The sequence below is a fragment of the Anser cygnoides genome, chromosome 23 (assembly GCF_040182565.1).
Source record: "Anser cygnoides isolate HZ-2024a breed goose chromosome 23, Taihu_goose_T2T_genome, whole genome shotgun sequence".
NCBI lineage: Eukaryota > Metazoa > Chordata > Aves > Anseriformes > Anatidae > Anser > Anser cygnoides.
The window spans coordinates 6,074,453-6,096,954 of record NC_089895.1 but is presented as its reverse complement, the minus strand read 5'-3'; the positions used below and the strand labels follow the sequence as shown (position 1 = coordinate 6,096,954).

At 49.4% G+C, this 22,502-nt stretch overlaps 1 protein-coding gene across 3 annotated transcripts in view; it reads left to right on the top strand.

The window, feature by feature from the left end:
• The window catches only part of LOC106044648 (Golgi integral membrane protein 4-like), a 32,324-nt gene extending 9,822 nt beyond the window's left edge, over window positions 1–22,502 (top strand). For 2 of the 3 annotated variants that reach the window (XM_013194803.3, XM_013194805.3), the window contains exons 5-14: window positions 3,054–3,204; window positions 6,633–6,715; window positions 9,819–9,983; window positions 10,109–10,387; window positions 11,084–11,241; window positions 13,569–13,777; window positions 14,667–14,731; window positions 15,282–15,446; window positions 17,285–17,356; window positions 18,920–22,502. In XM_013194803.3, coding sequence (XP_013050257.3) covers window positions 3,054–3,204; window positions 6,633–6,715; window positions 9,819–9,983; window positions 10,109–10,387; window positions 11,084–11,241; window positions 13,569–13,777; window positions 14,667–14,731; window positions 15,282–15,446; window positions 17,285–17,356; window positions 18,920–19,030 — 1,458 coding nt within the window. In that variant the 3' untranslated portion in view covers window positions 19,031–22,502. Of the gene's footprint in view, window positions 1–3,053; window positions 3,205–6,632; window positions 6,716–9,818; window positions 9,984–10,108; window positions 10,388–11,083; window positions 11,242–13,568; window positions 13,778–14,666; window positions 14,732–15,281; window positions 15,447–17,284; window positions 17,370–18,919 lie in introns of all 3 variants that reach the window. The other variant, XM_013194804.3, reaches the window with a different exon arrangement.

The window sequence follows — 22,502 nt, the reverse complement described above, 5'->3', positions numbered from 1 at the left end:
AGGCTGCTGGGGTGTGTGTGTCAGCGGGAAACTCAGCTCCCCGGCATGGGATCTGGGCTCTCCTCAGAGCTGTGAGGGTACTGGGACTGACCCTTGGTCACAGCCCCCGTGACGGTCTCTGCTGAGACTGCTGGTTTGCTGCCACTGCTGCTGTTCACCACGTGGGCTCTCCTGATGCAGCAGGTACCAAAGGAGAGCTTCCAGTTTTGCACTGCGTTTTTCTAGCTGCTTACAGAAGAAAGGGATCACGCTTGCTTGACTCCTGAGCCGTTCCGATCTGTAGCAAAGCTCTCTGTGTCTGATTAACATCTGCAACAGGCAGCCCAGTCTCAAGGGCTTGGCTTTGTCCAAAAATAGTGGCTGCAGCAGTTGCCTGTGTCTGGATTCCTGCTGGGGCCAGACTTCATCTCCTTATAACTCCTTTCATCTTCTTGAGTGAAGATTGAGTTTTTTTTTTTTAGCATCTTTCTGTAGAACGCCTCCTGGCACTCGCGGAACACGCAGGCAAGGAGGCCGGCAGCTTTAAACAAAAGCCTCGTTCACATGGGCTTCCTGAAACTGCGGGGACCTGGAAGCCTGCAGCGAGGTGTGCCCTTCCTTTGCTTGTGGGCGAAGCACCCAGCCACCGATCCCGGTTCGTACAATGCTGTCTACAGAGCTGCTTTCTGAATCGCAGCAGAAACGTGCGGTTTTACAGGACTCCTGCTTTGTTCTTTCCCCTCGTCCCTGCCTGTTTCCCCAGACGCACCGGTGAGATACGGCTGCGATGCGCCTTGGGCGCCGCGTGTTGCCTGAACAGCAGGGGAAGGTGGGACAGGAGGTTTTGCTGGCCTGAGCTCACGTGGCTGGGACGCGGGGTTCCTGATTTCTCCCACATTAGCTGACTTCTCCCAGTGCCGCAGCACTGGCGTGGTGGGCAGGGTCACAGCGGAACGTGACAGCAGTGTGCTCTCTGTATTCCCTCTGTTCGCGCATGATTTCCACACCACTCATGTGCAGTGTCCTGCAGTTTCTGCTTGGTTAAGCACAGCAGCATCTCTGAGGCAGGAGGGGAATGATGTGAGCCAGATGGGCAGCTCTGGCCGTGAGAGGTTCCTGGCTTCCTCGGGCTTTGCTGGCTCGGAGAATGCTCTGCTTCCAGTTCTCTTAAATAATAATTAAAAAAAAAAATGCATGTAGAATATTCTGGGTCTCCTGTCCTGCAACCACCACACAGCTCAGCGTCTTTAGGTCCCTCCTGAAGTTTTCATTCACCAGTCCCAGCCTCAGTAACGGGCTAGGGGTGAGGCTGCTCTGCGTGCTTCCTGAGCTGGGCTCAGGTGCTCCGGGTGACCTTGGCCAAGGCACTTCTCTGTTCAGCTTCCTGCTGCTGTCAGAGGATGAGAATTCCGCCCCCCCTTCTTCCTGACCGTGAGCAGTCTGGGGACACACAGCACCTGCCAGGCAGAATGTGGGCTGGAAATTAATTGACCTGAGCTGATGAGGACTGCAGATTCCTTGAATTGCTCAGGGTTTCTCGTTAAAAACCAATTCTCACGTGCTGATGATGTTGGTGGTTTCTCTGAGGTGTTGAGTATCCAAATGATTTGAGGGGTCTGGTTTCCCTGCGCTGCTTTTTGCCGGTGGCTCTGAGGGAGCTGTAAGTACCCGAGGTCTCTGAAAGCCAGAGCAGGAATCTTTTTTTATTCTCTTTATTTTCCTTTCTGCTTCTGTGATCTGATTAACCCAACATCCTTGTCTCGTCTTTGTTCTCTCTCTGGGACCTCTTCATACTGAAAGCTTTTTCTTCCGTTGCGTGTATTTTTGGAGCATAGTTATTCCTCTTCTTTTAGCTCGGGATAATTGCTCCGGGGGAGAATGCCTGGGACACAGATACTTTGTTTTACTGGGGATAAATGCCAGCATCGACAACATTTAGAAGTTTTTTTTTTTTTTTTTAAAAAAAAAAGGGAAAAGAAGACATTTGTTTTACAGGAAGGTTAATTGAAACTGCTGCCTGAGTCCTGAGGAGCTGCTGTGTGGAGGGGCCAGGGTTCACCTGGGAGCCAGTCCATCTGCATACCTAATTGGTGTTGACAAACTGAATGTGGAAGGGTCCCTGCGTTACCATGGGGACCAGAAAGGAGGTGAATTCTGGTTCAGTGGGTCTGAGCAAAGGGATGTCTCGGCGTGTTTTCTTCTCGGGCTCTGCGAGAAGGGAGGGGAGGAGATGGTGTGTTGCAGAGCTGCTACCTGATGAGTTCTGGCCTGCCTCAAATACGGTCTGGGGTCTTGTGGGTGTCCTGCTGGACACCTGGTGGTTGAGTCCCGTGGTGATATGGGGAGCGTGGGCCTCTGTGTCAGAGGACGTGGTGTCCGTGCAAAAGGTCTCCTGCTCTAGCAGCTTGGAGCAGTGGCTGGGAGAACTGCCAGGCTACTGAGGAGCAAACCAGGCAGGGATAACTGGAGTCTCCAGGCATCTGTGTGCTAAGTGAGCAGTAATACCTGGGCGCAGACAGGCTGTGGGGGGTTAGACCATAGCCCTGCTTCCAGGTGAGCTACTCCTGTAACGCAGCGTATGTGCTGATGCTACCTGCACCGTGGGAACACTTATCCTTGCAGGTAATGCCGTCCTTCAGCATCTCTGGGACTCGGGGAAGGACCCGGGATTTGTGCTGTGTATCACAGGCGTTTGGGTTGATAGCAGCTGAGATTATAGCCTGAGTTGCTCTCACTGAGCTGAGTGCTGGGGAGGAGTAGGAGTGTCCTTGGCTGTGTCCCAGAGCCTCCATCTCTCTTTCAGGCAGGCATGGACTTGCTCACACACTTCTCTTACACTTGAGTAGCTTCTAGGGAGATCTCCCATACTGCTTCACAATGCTTTGGCATTTTACATCACTCTCAAACCAAAGAATGTTTTTTTTAATCTGGAATTTTTAGTTGCCGTATTGGAGGAACCAAAGTCTCATCTGCTTCCCCAAGCAACTCATTAAACAGAGACACTTGAGTGGCACTTGACAGCAGTTAAATTACTCCTCCCCTCCTTAATTGTACTGACTTCTTTTTGTGTTCAGAACCAACATGAAGATGTCAAGAAGCAGCTGCTTGACCTGCAGCTGCAGCACAACAGCTTGAAACTGGAACATCGTAAGACACTGGAGACCCACAACCAGAAGTACGCCCAGCTGCAGCAGGAGAAGGATAATGAAGTCACAAACTTGCAGGGTAAGTGTGATGGAGAGCCAAGAAAACACCAGGTAGAGAAAGGGCCGTGAAGATCTGAGCTCAGGAGAAGACAGTGGCTGTTCTCCAGGCCTTCCAAAAGGTCTGGAGAACCATAGAAACACCTGTGTGTGACTTTTTTTTTTTTTATAACCCCATGGGAGACTGTGTTACCTTGGCTTTAACCAGTCTTCGAGTTCACTGGGGTTCAGAGACCCTGCACTGTTGTACTGCGTGGGCATCCCTGGCTTCTGTCAGCAGCAGCAGCACTTCTTGTGGTATTTTCCAAGCCTAATTTAATTTTGCTGACTGCTTTTTCTGCAGCTGCTGCTTAGCATGTTTGTGTGGATTTGCAGAGCCAGGTGAGATGAAAACTTTGTGCCAAGTGCTGACCGCATTCAGACTGTGAAACAGCCTGTGTCCCTGGAGGGGACACTCAAAATGGATGAGACACCCCAAAAGTAGGAGGTGTGAGGCTCCTGAAGGCAGAGGTACGTGCCTGTAGTTCCACTGTAGGCTGGGCAGAAACGAGAGGTTTATCCACCAGGTAATCCTGCCTTCCCCTGTCCTTTCTCTAGTGGGAAGGCGTAGCCAAGTTAGCAGAGAGATTTTTTGTGCAGAGAAATAGCATCGTGACATTTAGAGATCCCGTTTATTTCAGCATATATTTTTCACTTCTCTGTACGCTTCTTTTTTTTAAAAAAAAAGAAACCAATTTCTGTTCCTGAAACACTAGAATTCTGTAAATTCCAACACTTAAGCTTAGGAGAGAATTAAACATTTTGTAATTAATGGTGTAGGTCTATAAAATGCATTTAATATGCAAGTATTGCAGAGAACACCCAATCCATTTAATTCCTAAGGAGTTGTTTCTATTTAGTCTACTGCTTAATTAGATCATGTGTGTTTTTTTTTTAAGATTCACATCTGCTCATACTTAAATCAGGTCTGGGAGAGTGACAGATGCTGTCACTTTCTGTGGATGACCAGCAGAGCCCCAGTACCTGAAGGGCGCTCATGGGTTAAAAAGAGGAACTTGAGCACAAGCAAGCAAAACCTAAACATCTGATTCAATCTCACTTCTTGAAATATGCGGCCACCAATGGAGTAAGAAAATTAATTCTGCCACGGGAAAGAATAATGGTCAGAAAAGCAATCTGAAGAAGGAGGCTAGTCAGGAAGGTCAGCATAAGGCTGAGATGCATTAATATTCTCTGTACACCTTCCCAGGCTACCGCTCGCTCGGTCCCATCTCCTTTCTGTGCTTTAAGCTCAAAGCTGGCTACTAAATCTTCCTCTAAGAGAAAGTACTGGTAACCATGGCATACAAAAGAGCACGACAGTCTTCTGAGAAGTGGCAGAGAGCTAGCAGCATTGCTAATGCCTCATTTTCTTTCCTTATGTTCCATTAGTGCTTTCTATATATAATGTGTCCTCAGGAGAGGCGCTGGAAGATGTGCCTCCACCAGCAGGTACAGTGAAGGGGAGGCTTCTGAACAGTAGGCACCGCTCCGAGCTGTTGGAGCGGAACTGAGGGATTAGCGCTGGGTTCAGCTGTGAAAAGGAAATCCTTGTCCCAGGGGTGCTGGAGGAAAGCAGAAGCCCCCAGAAGTGTGAAGGAGCTGGGTTTGGTGGCTCCTTGTTGCTTTACAGTTTTGGGGCAGCTCTCAGGTTGGGGACGAAGCTGTCTGGATGTGTGTGGTGTGGGGACTGATGCCGCTGTCCCACACAACCCAACGGTTGTGGCGCTGCTGGGGTGGTCGCACCCTGTTCCTCAAAATCTCTCCTTCTGGAAGTGGTTTTGAATGCCAATTAACAGGCTATGAGTATATGTTCTAGCTGAGCCAGCTGAAGCTTCCTGATCTTGTTAACATGGGCCTTTTTAATCCTGTTTGCCTCTTTTCCCCCTCCTGCTGCGTTATGATCTATTTTCTCTTCTGCTTTGTAAGAATTGCAGTCTATTTATGCTGCGTTTCACACCCCAGCACAGTCTGTCCTCTGCTGTTCCCCCACTCTAATTCCGCGCTTTCCATTTTTCCCTCCTTGCACACTGGCACAGCCTGCTCTGAAGGCAGAAGGCTGGGTTTGATCACTGCTGAACTCATGTTACAGATAAAAGGGCCCAGTAGCTATAACTGAAACTTTTCTCCTGTTGATGCCATTGATTAAAACCCCCTGGTGATGTCACTTGGAGCAGAACTTCACACCTCTGCCATGCCGGTGGCAGAGGAGGGACCTGCCTTGGCACGAAGGTTTTGATTTCCAGGTTCTGAATGCGCTTTGAAGACCTAGATGTGACTGAGGTATTGGCTCAGAGAAACTCTGCTTCTTCTGGACATCTGCCCCCCACTTGAGATACCTCTGGTTCTCTTGAAGGGCTGCGGGGATGTCTTTGCTGTGCTCAGAGGTCTGAGCAGTAGCGGTCCTGGAGCCTTCTTTGCTCCTTCTGATGTTAAATCTTTTAACACAAGGGAAAAACACAGTATGCAACCTCAGTAGCACTGTCCTGTCCCAGGGGTGGATGTTACAGGAAGATATACCCCTGGAATTAGAAATATCTACCATCTTGAGCTGAAATCGTGCATGCGATTCAGCCTACAGCAGTGACTGTCCTGTTAGGGGAAAAAATCCCCTCCCTGTCACAGCAGATGCAGCAATTTCTGCTTGCAGAGAAATCCTGGTGCACGCAGTTAGTGATATTTTAAGAGAGCCTCAGGCTCCAAAATAAGGCTGGCATTTTTTGTGTCAGTCTTTCTTTTTATTTGGAGAACACATAGTTATCTACAAGGCACTGAAACGTAAGTTCGTGTCTTGTTGTTGAAGCACTAAGTGTGCAGAGAGCTTGAAAGGAGCCCGATCTGGGAGCTGCGAGGCACAAGCTTGCTACTTAATAGCATGGGAATAAACATCCCTGAGGACCAAGTTGTTCTATGCTTGCTTTTTGTTTGCTGTGTGTTTTTATTTGTACCGTCCTTTCAAGAAGCTGCTTCTCCGTGCAGCTGGGGGGAAGCTGTGTTGAATCTGTGGTGCGTTCAGGAGCCCTGCAGAGCTCTCCTTGTGTCTCTCAGCCCCCAGGTTCCAGAGGTGGGGGCACTGACTGCTGCTTCCCCTGCTCTCCAGCTGCAGTGAATAAGGGAAAATGAAGAAATAAATCAAATTATTTTGAAAGCGAGCACAGCAAGAGCCTGACCCTGCTAGCAATAGTTAGCAGAGTCCCTCTGCAGAGGAGCAAGTTCCTTGGGTGGGCAGGAGTGCTGGAAGGAACAGGAATTTGGGCCTGGTAGGTCTGTTTGGCTAGCTCCTGGCTAGTGCTTCACTATAGTTCCTGAACTTGGAGAGAGACGTGTGAGGTTTCAGAAGAATTAACGGTAAGGACAGACACTGCACTTGCAGAAATAGCTCTCTTAAGCGAATTTGTTCTTCTCTTGCAGATACAGTCTTTAAACTCAGAGAAGAGAGTAAGCTTCTTCGCAAGGCCCACCAGGAAGTTCACTCCCAGCTCCTTAATGCCCAGGTAATCCACAAGGGGATGGTTGGGGCCACGTGGGACAACCTTTCATTGGGGCCTGGGTGCACTATGAAACTCTCCCCTCCCTAAATAATAAGTCTGGCTAGTAACTGCATTCCTGCATGGTGAGTGGCCTAAAATAGCGCTGGTAGGAGCAATGTAGAGGCTTTCTGGACAAATTTTCCAGCCTGGAATCTGTCCCAATAGCTGGAAACACAGATGAACCACCGGGACTCGTGTAGCTTGAGTGAGTTTGAACCAGCTTATTCCGGCCTCTGGAACACCTCCTGTCAGTTACCTGCACCTCAAATGCTTCTGCCAGAAACGATGATGAATTGCCTCTGCATATACCTATAAAATTAATTGCAGAGTGAAACAGCGATGCAGAGGTGCCTTGCCTAGCTTGCTGGGAATACAGATAAGCGCTCAGCAACCTTGGAAGAAAGGTCCCCTTCTGTCTCCTTTTGAAGCATTACTGGGGGTAGACCTTGGAAAGATTCAGAAGGATCTTTGTAAACAAGATGTCACCGTTCAGTAATGAAGGTGTTGGAGGGAGGCTTTAAATCTGGAGGCCAGGTCAGAGATGCAAGCAGTGTTGGCTCAAGGCTAGAGAGACAGCAAAGCCTGAAGTCTTGTTGGTATGGCGTTGTGCTCGTGCTCTGCAGGTGGTGTAAGCCTCTCCAGCACACTGCAGTCCTGCCGTCACTGAGTGCTGCTCACCCAGCTCGAAGGGGGAGCTTCCAGGTGACCTGGAAGAGGGGAGAAAGTGTGCTGGGAGCAGGAGAAGGCAGGGATTTAAGGTCTCTACGGCTTCTTTGTGACTCTTGTACTGAGTCAACACGCAAGCAGCTTTGTGAGCGTGCTTTGTTAGAAGTCGCACTGCAGTCGGGATTAGCCTTGCTTGTTGATTAACGGCCTGCTGGTAAGTGCTCCCTTGGATTATAGGACAAGCTTGAAGCAAGGAGCTGGTTGGGGTTGGGTGCTGCTGACAGCTGATTCTTCTCCTGAACTGGAGGCTGCATTTCTACTAGAAGCACAGGGGTGGTGCCTCTTGATTTCTACAAGGTCGCTCTTGAGTCCTGGCCTGAGCTGCCCTGCAGAAACGCAGGGAGTAAGCGGCTCCAGAGCACTGCAGACTCTGCAGGTGGCTGCTTGTTCCAGTCAGGAAGCCCAGGTCACTGGCACCACAGGCAGCTGCCATTTGACAGCTTTTTGGCTTGCCTCAGTGTGGTTTGAGGGGGTCTCAAGTGGACTCTTGGTGTTTCTGACTTCCCTGCCTTCCAAACTGGGACCTGCCACTGAGCTGTTCTAATACATTCCTCCTCCGCGAGGCTACAGCAGGCTGGTGGGGTTCTCCGCATGGACGCCTGCAGTGTGCTTCCTGGAAAGCCGAGACCTTGGGTCTCCCACGGGGTCAGTCCAGCAAGCCCTTACCAGCAGCTGAAGCATCAGGTAATCACAAGCTTCTCTAGTGCTACTGGCAGGCCTCTATGGCAGTGCAGCTCTGTGCGGCTCTGCCCCAACTTCCAAAGTAGCTGCGAGCGTTACTGCTTGGCAGCTCGTTCCCAAGAAACGCTGAGAGCTGGTCAGCGTCCGGCAAGCAGGGCTCTGCCGCCGACAGCTCGGGCTGATGCCAGGGGATCAGAAGGTCCCGGGTCTGCCACGGTGTCAGCTCTGCTTTTGTCCTGCTGGGTCAATGCACGCTGGGCACAGCAGGTAGGGCCAACCCGAGTTGCTGTGCCACATTAAAGAAAGCGGTCAGTGGGTCAGCTGTACAAACTTGCACGTACTTTGAGCAGCATTTAGAGAAAGCTGGCCGGAGGTGGTTAACGCTGCTGAGCTGAGCACTTGCTCAGGAGTAACTTGCGTTCTAGATGCCGTGTTCGTTTTTCAGAGATGCCGATGTGTTCCCCAAGCCTTAGCCAGATGACTGAGCCCACAGTAGCTGTCACATCAGCTGCTCTGCAAGGTAAAACGAGGCACGGAAGAACAGAGCACTGTGTGCACAGCTTGCTGTGACAGGGTACCAGCAGCCTGCGGGCACCTGTGTGTGTGCTGGTCTCATGCTGCCTCCCCTCTGGGCAGCCCACCTGCACAGCCTCTCCACGGGCACAAGGTTTGCTTCCATCTGTCTCGTTCTGGCTGGAAGCAAATCCCTGCTAGGGCTACATCCCATGAACAGCTCTTGGCTTCCTTTTCCTTTCCTCATTCTTTTTTTATTTTAGCTTTGCTGAGTTGTTTTGTTGGCTTTTTTGTTTTGTTTTAATGTTTGTTTTAAGGTCAAATTTCAGGGGGAAGAACTGAAATCAACAAAGCCTGCTCAGGAATTAATTTCCTGCTAAACTTTCCTTGCTGCTTGGAAGCTTTCCTGCTCTGCCCAGTCCCCACTCTGGTCCATTTCCAGGTACCTTGGCAAGCACATGAAAAGCTCTCTCCCCTCACTTCCCTATAAATAATGGGGGTAGGAGTGGGGAGCTTTTCCTGGATAGCTTTTTCAAGCTCTCCTTTTCAGGGTTGGATCTGGAAGAAATAAGCTGCAGTAGAAAGAAAAGAGTTACATTTGTTTAACAGTCCGGGAGAATCGATTTTTCATTTGTCTTGCAAAGTAAATTGAATTGTCAGGTGGAATTATGCCAATTATTGTCAGCCCCTCTGAGATGAACACATCCATAGAGAAATGCCTCCACAGGAGAAAAAAGCTGAGCTGAATGTACTTGAGAGGCACAGGAGGAGAAGGAGCCACACCTACGAGAGCCAGGATTTTTGTGCACAAGCAGGGGTTATGTTAACAGCTCATGCAGTAAATAGCATTGCTCAGAGTATTGGTGTCGTGGGTCAGCGTTTCCAAGGTTAAAGCATGCAGTGAAATAAGATGCAAGACTGGCAAAGAGACAGTACAAAATATCTGTGAAATCTAGAGGGAAAGCCCAAGACTAGCTTGGCCTTGTGATTAATGGTTGTGGATTATCTCCAGCTGTATATATATGGCTTCTTTTTTGGGGGGTGTATCTGTGCTGTGCAACTGGCCACGGGAACGGCTGTTCTCAGCAAGGAGTTGTTCAACCCTGTTATCATGTGAGGTTTTTCTGTACCTCTCTTGTTCCCTCAGACCCAGATGGAAGAGTTCAGGCAGCTCAAAGAAGCTCTGCAGAAGATGCCAAGCTTCAAAGGAGGAGGAGGAGGAGGAGGAGGGAAGGGGCAGCAGCAGCTCCAGGTGCTGAAGGAGCAGCCCCTGGGGCCAGGCAGCAGCCAGCTGCAGCTCATGAGGCAGAAGGTGTGGTGCTCCTGAGTAGCTGGGAGGTTTTCCAGGGCTTCTGGGGGTTTTCAGTACTGGACTTTGAACTTGAGGGAATTAAGTCTGTTCCTCTGATGCTCACTCTTTTCCTTTCTTCCCTGCAGGCTTTTCCAGTCAATCTAGAGAATCGCCCAGCTGGGAGCCTGCTGGCATCGCAGGTCTCTGGGATGCGGAAGCAGGCAGATGGTCCTCTGCTGCCGGGCCAGAACCCCTACAGCAACAGTGGCCCCAGGTCTCAGGGGAACATGCTCGGTACCCACCCGGCCCCGCTGCAAGATGCCAATTTGCCACCGGAGGCTCTGCCAGCCTGGCCAGCAGGACACGGGGACAGCCATGTCATCCGATTCACCCGGACTGTGAACAGCCTGCCAAACGGGAACCCAGTAAGTTCTGCAGACCTGGTGCTTGTTGCGTCCCTGAGAGCATGCGCCATGCGCTCTGGGCACTAGGAGGAACTGCTGAATCTGTCTCACTCCAGAAGCCTGTATTTAAAAAAAATAAAAATTTTCTCATTTCTCTTGGAAAAGGAAGCCAGTTCACTAGGGACTGGCTTTGCCTTTTGCATTAACCTTGTTAATTTCCTGCAGTCTGCACTAAAATAAGAGATTCATGTCTTATTTCAGGATTGTGAACAGCAGTGAGAATACTTGGGAGCTGCTGTGCATATTGTGAGCTTGTTCTAGTGAGCACAGTGAGGAATAATAATTGCCAATATGACAATCATCAAAGTATAGTTAGATTACAAATGCAATTGCTATTATTATTGCAATATGTTTCTTTGTTTAAGAGTTCATGGTGTTCCTTTTTCTCTTGGCGATAAAGCTACCTGAGATGAGACACGCCTGGATCTCATAGGATCCAAATCACCTCCTCCTGGCTGCACGGAAGGAGAGTGAGCTCTCTTACTGCAGGCTGGCTGGACAGGACTGGAGACTTGTTCTGGAGCATTCTGAGTCTGTTGTTCCTTGACAAGAGATTTCTGGCCCATGAATATGCAAAATGCAAGGGAGGTCTGCAAGAATATGATAAGATTAGGAGCTTGTGGATATCCTGAGCACATCTGTGTGTCCTCTCTGCAGGATGTGAAGATGGTGATGCGCATTCACGTGAACAGCCACGAGGAAGGCCAGGCTCCTGCATTGTCACTGTCTGATCTGAAACAACCCTCTGCGGCAGAGAAGCCCAAGATGCCAGACAACCACCACTCAACAGGGAGCAAACAAGTGCAAATGCAAAGGTTGGTGATGCAAAGCTCCCCTCTACTCTCTGCCCTCAGGGTCAGAGGAACCAAATAGCCTAATCTCTAGTCTGGCTTCTTTTGTGTTTCTTGTGGTTTCTGCTTGGAAAAACAATTGAAGAAAGCATTATTTATTTATCCCTTTGTGATCTACTCCTTGTAACTGCATGCTGCTGCAGGCATCCATCTCAGCCCCAAAGCAGAAGATTGGTCATGCTGCAGGCACTGCTGCGTGAACGCAGTCTGTGTGGGTGGGTGCTGGGCTGGCAAAAGAGGAGCAAGGGTTGCAAGGATTCTGTGCTATTGGAGCACTCTCTGTAGGGTGCCTCTGTACTTGACCTGCTTTTTGAAGGGGTTGCACGGGAAGGAGGGAAAGGAGTTACTGCTGAGTGAGCTTGGGTCAGCGTGTGTTTCCCACTAGCTGGAGTGGAGGGTGGAAGCCATTCACCTTCAGCACCAGGGGTGGCTAAGGAATTCCTTCGCTTCCTCTAAATAAGAGTCATTAACTTGTGTTTTAGAGCCACAGTTTGCTCGTTTTGAGCTTGGAAAGAGCATTCACAGGAGGGTGTGATGGGTTCCTGCAGGTACCAGGGTGGGTGACTACTGCTGTGTGGTATTTGTATTGCTGTGGTACCTGGGAGTCTAGGCAAGGACCAGGGTCCAGTTGGGATCCTGTTGTACTGAATGCTGCACAAGAGGAACTGTTTTGTGTCTTAGCAGCGCTCACGGAAGACAAGTCTGCTTTGCAAAAGGAAGAAAATGTCTTTCTGAGGCTGTAATTCATCAAATTCTGGCCAGAATCCAAAAACTGACTCAGAAAATAGTGCTTCCTTATTTAACTTATTTATCATCTGTGTGTGTCCAGGTCATATCTGTGCAGTTTACTGGAGAGGAAAAAAAAATTAATTCCTGCTTTATTTGTGAAAGAGACTTTGGGATCTCATTCCAAACTATCCATCAGCTAGATTCCACTAATGCATTTTCTTTGCCCTGTTTGTTGTTCACTTAACCTGCAATCTTTTCAGGTCAGAGATTGTGCTCTGTGTGTTTCTTCAAAGGGTAGTGTTCTCCCCACGCTGCTTCAGTAGGCAACATCCTCTCCGAAACTCAAAATGCAAATATTGGCCTTGTTTTGGCAAATGACTTCCCAAGGACAGAAACCATGCTTTTCCTGTCCTGGATCTATCATCAAGAAATTATTGAGCAGCTGGAGGCTGTCGTTTACATTGGGTGGTGTTTGTGATACGAGTGCAAAACCCAGCTTTCTCTGGAGGTGCCAGTGCTAAGAACAACACTGAACCGCAGAAGAGGCCGTGCATCCCGTGCCAAGAACTGTTGCACAAGGTGGCTGAGACCGGCAGATTCCAGATGGGAATTGTTGGTCTTGATGGCCTGTCTGCATGGTGATGGCTTTGTAATGGGAAATCTGAGCTAAAGGCTGGGCTGTGGTTTTTCTTACTTGCAAGTTTGTGTGGTAGTAATATGCTGGCTTCAAAAAGCTGCTAAAGCTGGGGCCACTTAAGAGCCTGAGGCAGGGAGGAGCACTGCGTTGTGGTGGAATTGCAGCTAACCTCACCAAATAAAGAAGGAAAATACTTTTCCCATGTTCACCTTAAAAACAAACAAACAAAACAACAACAAAAAAAACCAACCCCACCAGCACCCAAACAATATGCCAACACTTCATTTCAATTATTTGTCACTGTTCTGTTTGTACAAGGGAGAGACACAAGCTGTTCGAGAGTTTTTGTAAAGAGACATTGATTAAAGCATCTATCCTAGCTACAAATCTTCATAAAGAGCTTGTAACTTTAAAAATTACCAGACAATGGAAATTAGCAACTCTGTATTGCAGCTATTCTGTTTATTTTGAAATATATATATTTTTTCCCTCATAGGTCAAAACTCTGCAGTTTTACTTTAGCAGCATTTTTCATTTTAAAGGAAGTTGGGACACAGAGGATTTCTGGTTTTGGTAGTTTTGAAGAAACTTAGATTTATGTATTTGGGTGTGTGTGAGGCATGAGGAAGCATCAGTTTAGAGTTGGAGTTTATTGCTATGTGGATATGTTACATTATCAGATAAACAAGATTAAGGCAGTTCTACAAATTGTGTTTGTAAAGCATAACTTAGGTGGCACGAGTTCTGTTTCATGTAGCTGCTGGTAACTAATGCAATTGCTTTTTTGGGGAAAAAAAAAAGTGGACAAACTTGTGCATGCATTGTAGGTTGGTTTTCTGCTTGGCATTATGAAATGGCATTTTGAAATGTCTCTTGCATGTGCTGAGTCAGGAGGTGTCTGTTTTGTTTCGTGCTGTTGCTGCAGCTGGAAGGACATAGTCAACAAAGTGAACGCCCAGATGGACGGTGCCCAAGTGCACGGTTACCCCGAGAGCCTTCACCTCGACCCCAGGCCTGGGCAAGAGACTCAGAAGGGCAGCTCACAGCCACCGGGTCAGAAGAGAGCAGCAGAGTATCAAACAGCTGACCGGGGAGGCGAGAAGGAGAAGACAGATAATGAAGAGCTAGAAATGGGTATGCTTTCCCTAATTCCATGCTGTACAACGTTATTTTGTAGCGGGGTCCCTCCAGACCACTGTTCTGACAGGACAATCTCAGACTCGTATAGGAGTTGGTTTAATCCTGTTAGTGGGTTTTCTAGTTTAGGGCAGAAAGGCCTCATTTCTCAGGTGAGATTTATCAGCAGGCATGAAACAGCAGAAAATGGCTGTTAACTGATGAGATCTTTGGGAAAATTGCAGTGGGTGGGCATGGGCCCACAGCACCTCCATGGGTCCAGTAAGAAAAAGAAAGTTGATGTGACTGCAGCTTACGTGTGTAAGAAGGAAGCTACAAATTCTTTATGGAAGCAAATAAAGAAGAAATCAAAAATGTATTACAGCTACCCAGTCAGGCAGTGGGGAGCTAAAACAGGCTTTTGGGTAGAAGTGTCCAGACTGAGAACGTTTGTGTGGAGATGCTCTGCTGTGCTCAAGGAATCGGGGTGAACGCTTGGTGAACAGATCGCATTCCTCCACACAGACCCTGCTGTCAGTTCTTGCATGTGTGGAAATAACCTTTGAGTTGGAAGTTAGTTAATTGCCTCTGTCAAAAAGACACTGATGAAGTGCAGATGTGACTGATGCCAGTCCCGCGTGTTGCCAGGCTGAGGCAGTGACCATCAGGTGGCTTTCCGTGCAACTGACTGACAGCAGGGAATGATGCCCTCTTGATGCAGGAGGGCAGGGAAGGTGGGAACTGGGGCTGCTCTAAGGATCCCCTTTGAAATGCTGGCTTGCATCCTATAGGCGTTATAAAGATGACCAGATCAGAGCTTTTGTGTTTTGTGAGCTCCCTTTTTGTGAGTAGGTTTGTTTGGTTTTAATCCAGAGGCTGCCCTAATAACTGTCTCCCTTCCTTGCAGATGCAGGAATGATTGAGAGGGAGAACTTGCATTCTCAGAAAGAGACTGTTGTCCAGGAGCCCATGGTAAGAAATGCGGCCGTGCTGTCATCAGGACACAGCCCTTCCTCTAAATAAGAATCCAGTAGCCTCATTTAAGTAGATGCTTTCCCAGAAGTCTATATAATGTATAACTCCAATTTCCTTTCTGGTTCTGGAGGGATTCAGATGGACAGTGAAAATTGAGGTTTTTTTGGTTTTAAAACCATCAGTGTGCTCGGTGAGATGTACCACTGGTGGGGTGCTATGAAGCCAGTGCTGCCTGTCAAGACAATCCTTCATCTCAGTTTTCCCGTTTTAAAAAACCAAACAAACAAAGATGAAAGATTAAGATAGAACTAGAGGTTGGGAAAAGGCAGGGGAATGCGGCTAAGAGTAATCAGTGGTCTGTTCTGGGGGGACGATACGCCTGTGCTCTTAATGGTGTAGTGCCAGTCCTTCTTCCTGAGATCTGGGTCCCTTCAGGGCAACGGTTTTGCTGAGCTTCTTGGCTTGCTGCTGATGGTGGGCTCGTGTTGGCCTCTGCCTCCCGAGTGGATATCTTCTCTGGTGCTCACACGAGGCTTTTCTTGTCCAGATGCCAGATGATGCTGCAGATCCTGCCCAGGATCCCAATAACCAAGGTGAGGATGAGTTTGAGGAGGCTGAACTGGAGAGACCTGACTTTGAAGAGAAGGTGGGAGGTTTGGAGAAGTTCAAGGAACCCAGCGTGAAAGAAGAGTCTAAGGAGAAGCCACTGAAGGTGACTGACACGAGGGCAGGCAGTAGGGGCGCAGGGAGAGGTTCCTGGCTGTGAGTGGGGTGAGTGGGGGGAGTCAGAGAGCTTAAGGGCTCAAAGGAAAACAGCACGTTCCTGCACAGATCCATAATGCTGCTGCAAGGATGTGGCAGGCAGGAGAAACCTTTCTGAGAAGCAGTGGGTCAGTACCAGAACTCATTCTGGCTCTGTCCCCTCGGCTTGTTGAAGTTAGCACAAGTATTTGCAGCACATACATGGCTGGAGAGACACGGAACAGGAGATGGCTCACTCCATGGCTATTACTGTAGCTGTATGCTCTTGTCTAGCACCTCAGGTATTAAAACTAGAGACAACAGCAGGGGCCTATGCTTGGGGTCTGGTCAGAGCAGCCCTTGCTGTTTAGGGGCATGCAGCAGACTCTTGACAGCAGTGACAAGGTGCAGAAGCTCTTTCTTGTTTGCCTGCTCGCGGGTGACAGCCATTTATTTCGCAAAGTGTTGCTTGCTGTCTGAAGCCAGGCTCTGCATCAGGGAAATATCAGTTTGTTTTGACATGCACCCGAGCGTTGCTTGTTTTTAAAAGGAGTGTTTTATCTGTCAGGTTCTAAAGTCATGATCAATGGTGAGGTTAAAAAAAATAAATCCAGGCCAATTTAATCAAGCAAGGAGGATATCTTTCAGATGGGGCCATGCTGCATTCCCTAAAGCTCAACCTTAAATAATTTGTAGACACTTGATGCGTTGTATAAGGAGAAGCGTTGGTGAGAACCTGTGTTAACAAGTACCACTTCCCTGAAAACGTTTGTTTTACCAGGTCGGGCAATTTTCCTCTGCTATCTGGGTTAGACCATGCAGGGGGCATGCTGCCTTCTAGGCACTGGAACTGTTCGTCTGCGTATTGCGAGTCCTGTAATGGTTATGAGGGGTAGAAATCTAAGTCTGGCTTTGGAGAAAGGTGTCAGCTGGATGCAGAGACCTGACTAGTCTTCCCCAGTTGTAGTATGCCTTACAGTAACGTCTGAAGCCCACTTCAGGAAGAGGTGGAACAAACATTCCTGTCCTTCCCTTTTCCTCACTTCCCTTTTCTCTGGGTCTGGTTTACACCAAGCTCCTCCTCACTTTTTAACGTGTCCGGATTCAGTGCAGCGCAAGTCTGCTTGTCCCGTGGTGGCTGGGCACAGACCACGTTTGTATCAGCAGTGCTGACTCAGGTTGAGCTTCTCCCAGATGCAAAGACAAACACTGCCAGTTCATCTTATTCCTCTCCAAGGCTCGTGGTTGTGGTTCTAAGAGCAGAACGGGTCAGGATAGAACAGCTGGCTTCTTGGGAAGGAGTTGTCTAAGAAAGCAGATGTCTGGCTTAACTGTATTTGCTGGAAGATGAAAGCCCAGCAGCACTGTTGGAGTGTCTGTAAATCAGCCTTGTCTGAGTACCCAGATCCTCCTGTGAGCTGTAAATTATTTAAAGCGTTAATATTTCAATCCTCACCAGTGAGAGTGGCTCTAAAAATATCCCTGCTAGTTTGTTGTTTTGTCTTCAAATCTGGTGGCGGGATGTAGCAAGGGGAGCACAAAGACCTCCGGAGCTGGGCTGATGCAGAAGCAGTGCAGGACGTGCGTGGTTCCCTGCAGCCTGGGACCTGACGCGCCTGCTGCACGTGTGAGGGTGGGGAAGGTACAAATGGAGCTGGGGTTGTTTCGCTGCCTCTCTGCTGCCCTGATTCCTGAGCTGTAGCCCAACGTCTTCCAGACCCGGGGCTGCCATGCCAGAGGGCTGTCTCCCCGCAGGGGCTGGACATGGGTCGGGGCAGCGCTCAGTGTCCCATGTTCTGTATCTTTCAGGATGCTGGCAGACCTGCCAAGCCCAGGGAGGACCCAATGGATGACTATCAAGAAGATCAGGAGCAAGAAATTGTACGACACCAAGGTTCCTCTTCTTTCCCTCTTTGGTGCAATCGTTACCTGGGTCTGTTGGGATTCAGGAGCTGAGCACGGCTTGGCTTTTAGGAAACCAGATGTGGGCACTGCCTTCAGTTTTGTTTCTGCTCAGTGAGGGATTTTTCCTGTGGTAAGAAGTTCACCAGGAGCCCTGTAGTCTGCTGCTGCGTGGGTCCCCAACCTTTCTCTCTGGGGAAGAGCTGGGGAGAACTGCCCTGTGCTCCCAGAAGGGTCACGGGGTTACAGCCAGCAGGCTGAAGGAGAGCTTGGGTGGCAGAAGGATGAGAGGGGACTCCCGGGGAACTGTTGTTTGGGTAGGATGGGAGATGCTTCCAGTGGAGAGGTTTGGTTCTGGCTAAAAGATGGAGAAAGCTTTTAAAATCTGAATTGGGAGATAGGTACGTAAAGAACTGAACTTTTTTTTGGAAGGGTGGAAGCAGGAGAGAGGTTTTTTTTTTTTCTTTCTTCACGTGTAAATCTGTAGCTGAGATGAACTCAGAGTTTCGTGGCAGCTGCTCAGGGATGTGTTCTCCATTGGAGGCGGTCTCCGTGACAGGGAGCTGAGTGAATGGAGACACGACAGCCTTCCTTGCAGCCCCCAGAGCCAGCTGAATGTTGCCAGCTACCTTACGGTAACATTTAAGTGGGACATTTGGTTCACGAGCCTTGAAAGTACACGATTTTTTGTGATTAGCATGCAAAGGAGACGGGGGAAAAAGTACTCATCTACTGGTGCTGGTGAGCAGCACCGTTTCTAGATGAAATGCACAGGGAGAAAGGGGACGCATTTGTTCCATGCTTTATTTGAGAGCCAGGCATCCATGAAAGGGGCATCGCATGTGCCCCAGGAGGGGACACTGCTGCCTCCTGGCTCACCTGGATGGAAATAAAGGATTCTCTGCAGTCTTGTTAAGAACACCGAGTCGTGTTCATCCTCTCCTTGCCCTTTGCGAGTGGCTGCTGCTGGCGTTTCCTGCAGTTTCAGCATGCTTGCTGATGAATTAAGGGTTTGGGCTGCCTGCTGGAAATGAGGATAAAGAAAAAAGGTAGTGGGTGGGGAGGAGAAGAGCAAAGCTGATGTCAGGAGCTCTCCTTGCCCTGTGTAAGAACCTGGCTTGTGCACTCTCTAGTTGGACACCAAGGTGCCAGCAGATGCTGTTCTGGCTGCTGCACGTCAGGGCTGGGACTGTTACAGCGGTTCTAAATGTGGTGGAGGTCGGGTATCCTCTCATGGAACAGTGGCAACGGGCTGAGATGTGAAAACCGCGCTGCAATGCCAGGCTATTCAATGTTCCTTAAACGAACAGCTGGTCGTGGCAACATGGGCTTCTCAACTCTGCTTCTTGGCAAAGCGAACTGCCGATGTCAGCGAAAGGTCCCTGGCAGAGCTGCATTCCTCCCTGCTCCTGGGTTTCCCAAGCTGGGCTGGTTTGGTAGGACTGCTCTGTGCAGAACCAGCGTGGCGCTGAGCATTAGGGTCTCCTTTTCCAGCTGGGCCCTGCTGATTTTTTCCTTCCTGGCTGTTCCCTCTGCACCCAGGAGGATCATGGCGGTGAGGTGGATGACAACGATGACCTGGAACTCGTCCAAGAGCGGAAGGAGCATGCGGGCATCCGGGGAGCTGACGGCAAGAAGGATGACTACTACTGAGAGATGCCGAAGGAAGATGGATGTGCTAGGAGTGAGGGGACAAGAACTCCTCCCAGGAACTGGCTCCTGTACTACGCAGAGCCCAGAACAAAGGCAGGAGGAGACGGCTGCCTTGGCAGGCACCGAGCAAGGTGCCTGCAGGTGTGCGGTGCATCTGCGTGCGTGGGGCCACTCCTGCTTCTCTGGTCGATAGCATGGAAGTGCTCTCAGACTGTAGGAATGATTTTATCCTGCTGCTTCTTTTAGAAGCATGTGTTGGTTTATCAAGTTCTTCACCCTCTTGTCTTCCCCATCCCCTCTCTAGCTGGAGAATGTTTTTTTGTTTTGTTTTTTTACTGCCTGGGCAGGGGGAGGGATGCAGGACTACAAAAGGGTGCCTGAGCTGGTCCCTGGACTTACTTGACTGGTTGCTAATACAAAGGAATCTGTCTTCATAAAATATTTTGCTCAGTAGTGTTTCTTTAAAACATCCTTTGCTCCCGTCAGAGGAGGGTGAAGAGGGAGGCAGCCTGCTTGTTGTTTGGAGCAATGCAGGGGTGATGGCTAACAGTGAGTACCAGCAGAAATGACCACATGCCAGCACGTGTGTGTGTATACAAATGACCAGATCCTCTTCCCGGTGCAGAGCCCCTTCCCTGTGACCCAGCTCTGCAGAGTTCTTTCTCCTTGCCAAGGGGTGGTCGGTCAAACCTCGCTGTTAGGACGCAGCTGCAGCACCCCAGCAGCACTGCCCATCCTCAGGCCCTCAGCAGAAGGTATCGGGCCACGTCCCAGCCTGCATCTGCCTCTCGGACCCCAGCATCCCATCTCCTTCCCGTCCTGTCCATCTTCTTTTGATTCCCCCAATATCCGCGTGGATTTCACAGAACTGGGATAAATTACGCTGCTTCTGGACAGGTCTGGTTTTTAATCAGGTTGGGTATTCCTAGTGCTTTAGTGATTCAGTAGATAAAGTCTGTGGTGCTCTGCTTTACTCAGCCTCCAAAACATGTCTGGCTGCCTCAGCCAGACAGAAGGGATGAGTCAGCTGGAGTCCCTGGAACTTAAAATGGTGGCAGCTGAAAGACTGGGCTTCAGCATGCCATCTCCAGGCCTGGGACGTGGCTTCATGTGAGCAGGGCAGAGCTGTCACATCCCCACATCGTGTAAGCGCCATGCACCTGAGCCGTCTCCTAGTCCCTCACCACCACGTGCTCTGGGGGCTCACTCATCCAACAGCTTGTTGGTGAAGGTCCTGATAAAGATTGCAGGAGGGATCTTTGCTCCCTGTTTGCGTTAAGACTTTTTAATGCCTTGTTTTGGGGAGTGTTCTGTGGCACTTCTAGACACTTGGAAAAACAACATTTATCTCCCAATAAGTTTGGCCTTTTTCATTTCAGGCAATATTGATTTTTCTTCCAGTGCTTCTAATGGAGCTTGAAATTAACACGTCAGGGTTTTCTGGTTGTTCTGTTTTTATTCTGCTTGTGTTTCTTACCAGGACAATCATCAGTCTAAGTCAAACTCCGGGGTTGCCTGGAGTAGTTAATGTTGGCTCTGCTTGCAATGTGTGGAAGCAACAAGAACTGTTTTTCCAGCTGCTTCCCTTTCTAGAGCTGCATCGTCAGGGCAGCTGGGTGGTGCTGCTGGCTGTTATGGAGGCCGGGGAATCATCTCATTAGGACCTCACAGACCTGATCTGCTGCTTGCTGGAACTTGGAGAATACGGACGTTCACTGAGACCAGGAGAACCTCGCTGTGACAGCTTGGAGCAATGTTCCAAAACCCCTGAGAGCACTGACCTGCTCCTGGGAGGACATTTGTTCTGGCTTTTGGGAGCACTCACAACCCACTGAGCTCACTGCAAAGCTGAAACGTGGCATGAGACTGCCAAAGTGACTTGAAATGATTAACGCCGCGTTAGCGCTTTATATTGCCAGCCTTGCTGCATGATGCAGTACTGCTCAGCCACCACTGTCGGCTATAAATAGCACGTTCAGGATGCATTAGCTGGAGCTGCCGCTATCTGTTCGGACGCATCCGCATCAAAAATGCCCCCAGTGCTCAGGTAGGTAGCTACGGTGGTGTTGGTTCACAGGCCAGCGGAGGATCAATGACCAACACCGTCTGTGGCACGAATTTCAAGTCTGTTTGCCCAAGCTGCCCCAGTGAGAAATGTAGTGCTGCTGTCTGCTGAGCTTCATTCACTCCTGCTCTGCCATGCTCCTAGCCTGTGGCTGTCAGAGTGCAGAGTTTTGGACGGCGAGTGAATCAAGAGCTGGAAATAGAACCCCGGGAGGGTGAGACCACGTGCTGAGTCAGACTGCAGGAGCTAGCTACATAAGGAGGCAAATTCGTTGCTTTTGCGTGTCTGGGATGAGTAATCCTCGGAGCTGACTCGGAGGGGACTGTAGCAACTCAGCCCTAAATGTAAAGCTCCCTGCTGGGGGAATGCTTTAGCAGCCATATGTTGCGTGCTGCCCTTAGCAGAGCGCTGAGCATCCCGGCTCTGGGGCTTGTCTGCTATGGCTGTGTGCAAGACTAAAATTGGCGCAGTGCTGCATAAACGGTTAGCTGTGGGTGGTGAGTGCTTCCTTGCCTGGCCTCCAGCAAGTTGCCCCCATTTTGGTACAAGTTCAGTGCTTCTTCTAACGGGAGACAATAAACCCTGTGGGGGGGGAAGCAGGAAAGCAGAAAACGTGTGGTGTTGGGTCTGTCTGAAGGCCGGTAAAGCAATACGTGCTGGTACTGCTTTCAATATGCCGCCTGGGGCTTGCTGCTTAAAGCAAATGGCAGTGCTTGCCCAAGTGGCAAAAGGTTGGGGCGGCACGTCTGAGATGTCCCGGCTGAGTGGCACTGCAGACCGGGGCACAGATGAAGGTCTGAGGAACAGCCGGGTTGCTGAGAGAGCAAACAGAGAGGCAGTGTTCACATGGAGCCAGTGCTGGCAGACCGACCGAGCCAAAACATGTATGGTTTTTTTTGCCTTTCTTACATAAATAATTATCTTTTGCCTAGAGACACAGTGCAAAGCCAAAGGATGCAGTGCAGGGTAAGGTGCGGCTAACCTGGACGGCTGCTACAACTTCCTGATGGGTTGCTCTTTCCTTTCCTTTGGACTCCCACAACTTGATGTAAAGGAGATTTCTGTAAACAAATGCATTTCCAGGGTTCACGCGGTGACAGCGGTTTGGCCACATCTTTAGTCAGATGATGGGAATTAATAGTACATTCTGTGCCTTTACAAATGAAGGCAGAGATTAGGAAAATATGCCTATCAATTAGTTAAATTGTTAGGCTCGTTACTCATTTACATGGCATTTTATAGGGCTTAAAATGTGACAGGAATGAGATGTTTTCTTGGAGATATCTGAAACAGTTGGAGGAGAAAATGCCCTAAATGGCTGCATATTGTAGGAGGAACCGTCTGCACCTCCACAAACCAAGAATGTCCGCTCATTTATATATGTGTGTGTGTGTATATATATATATA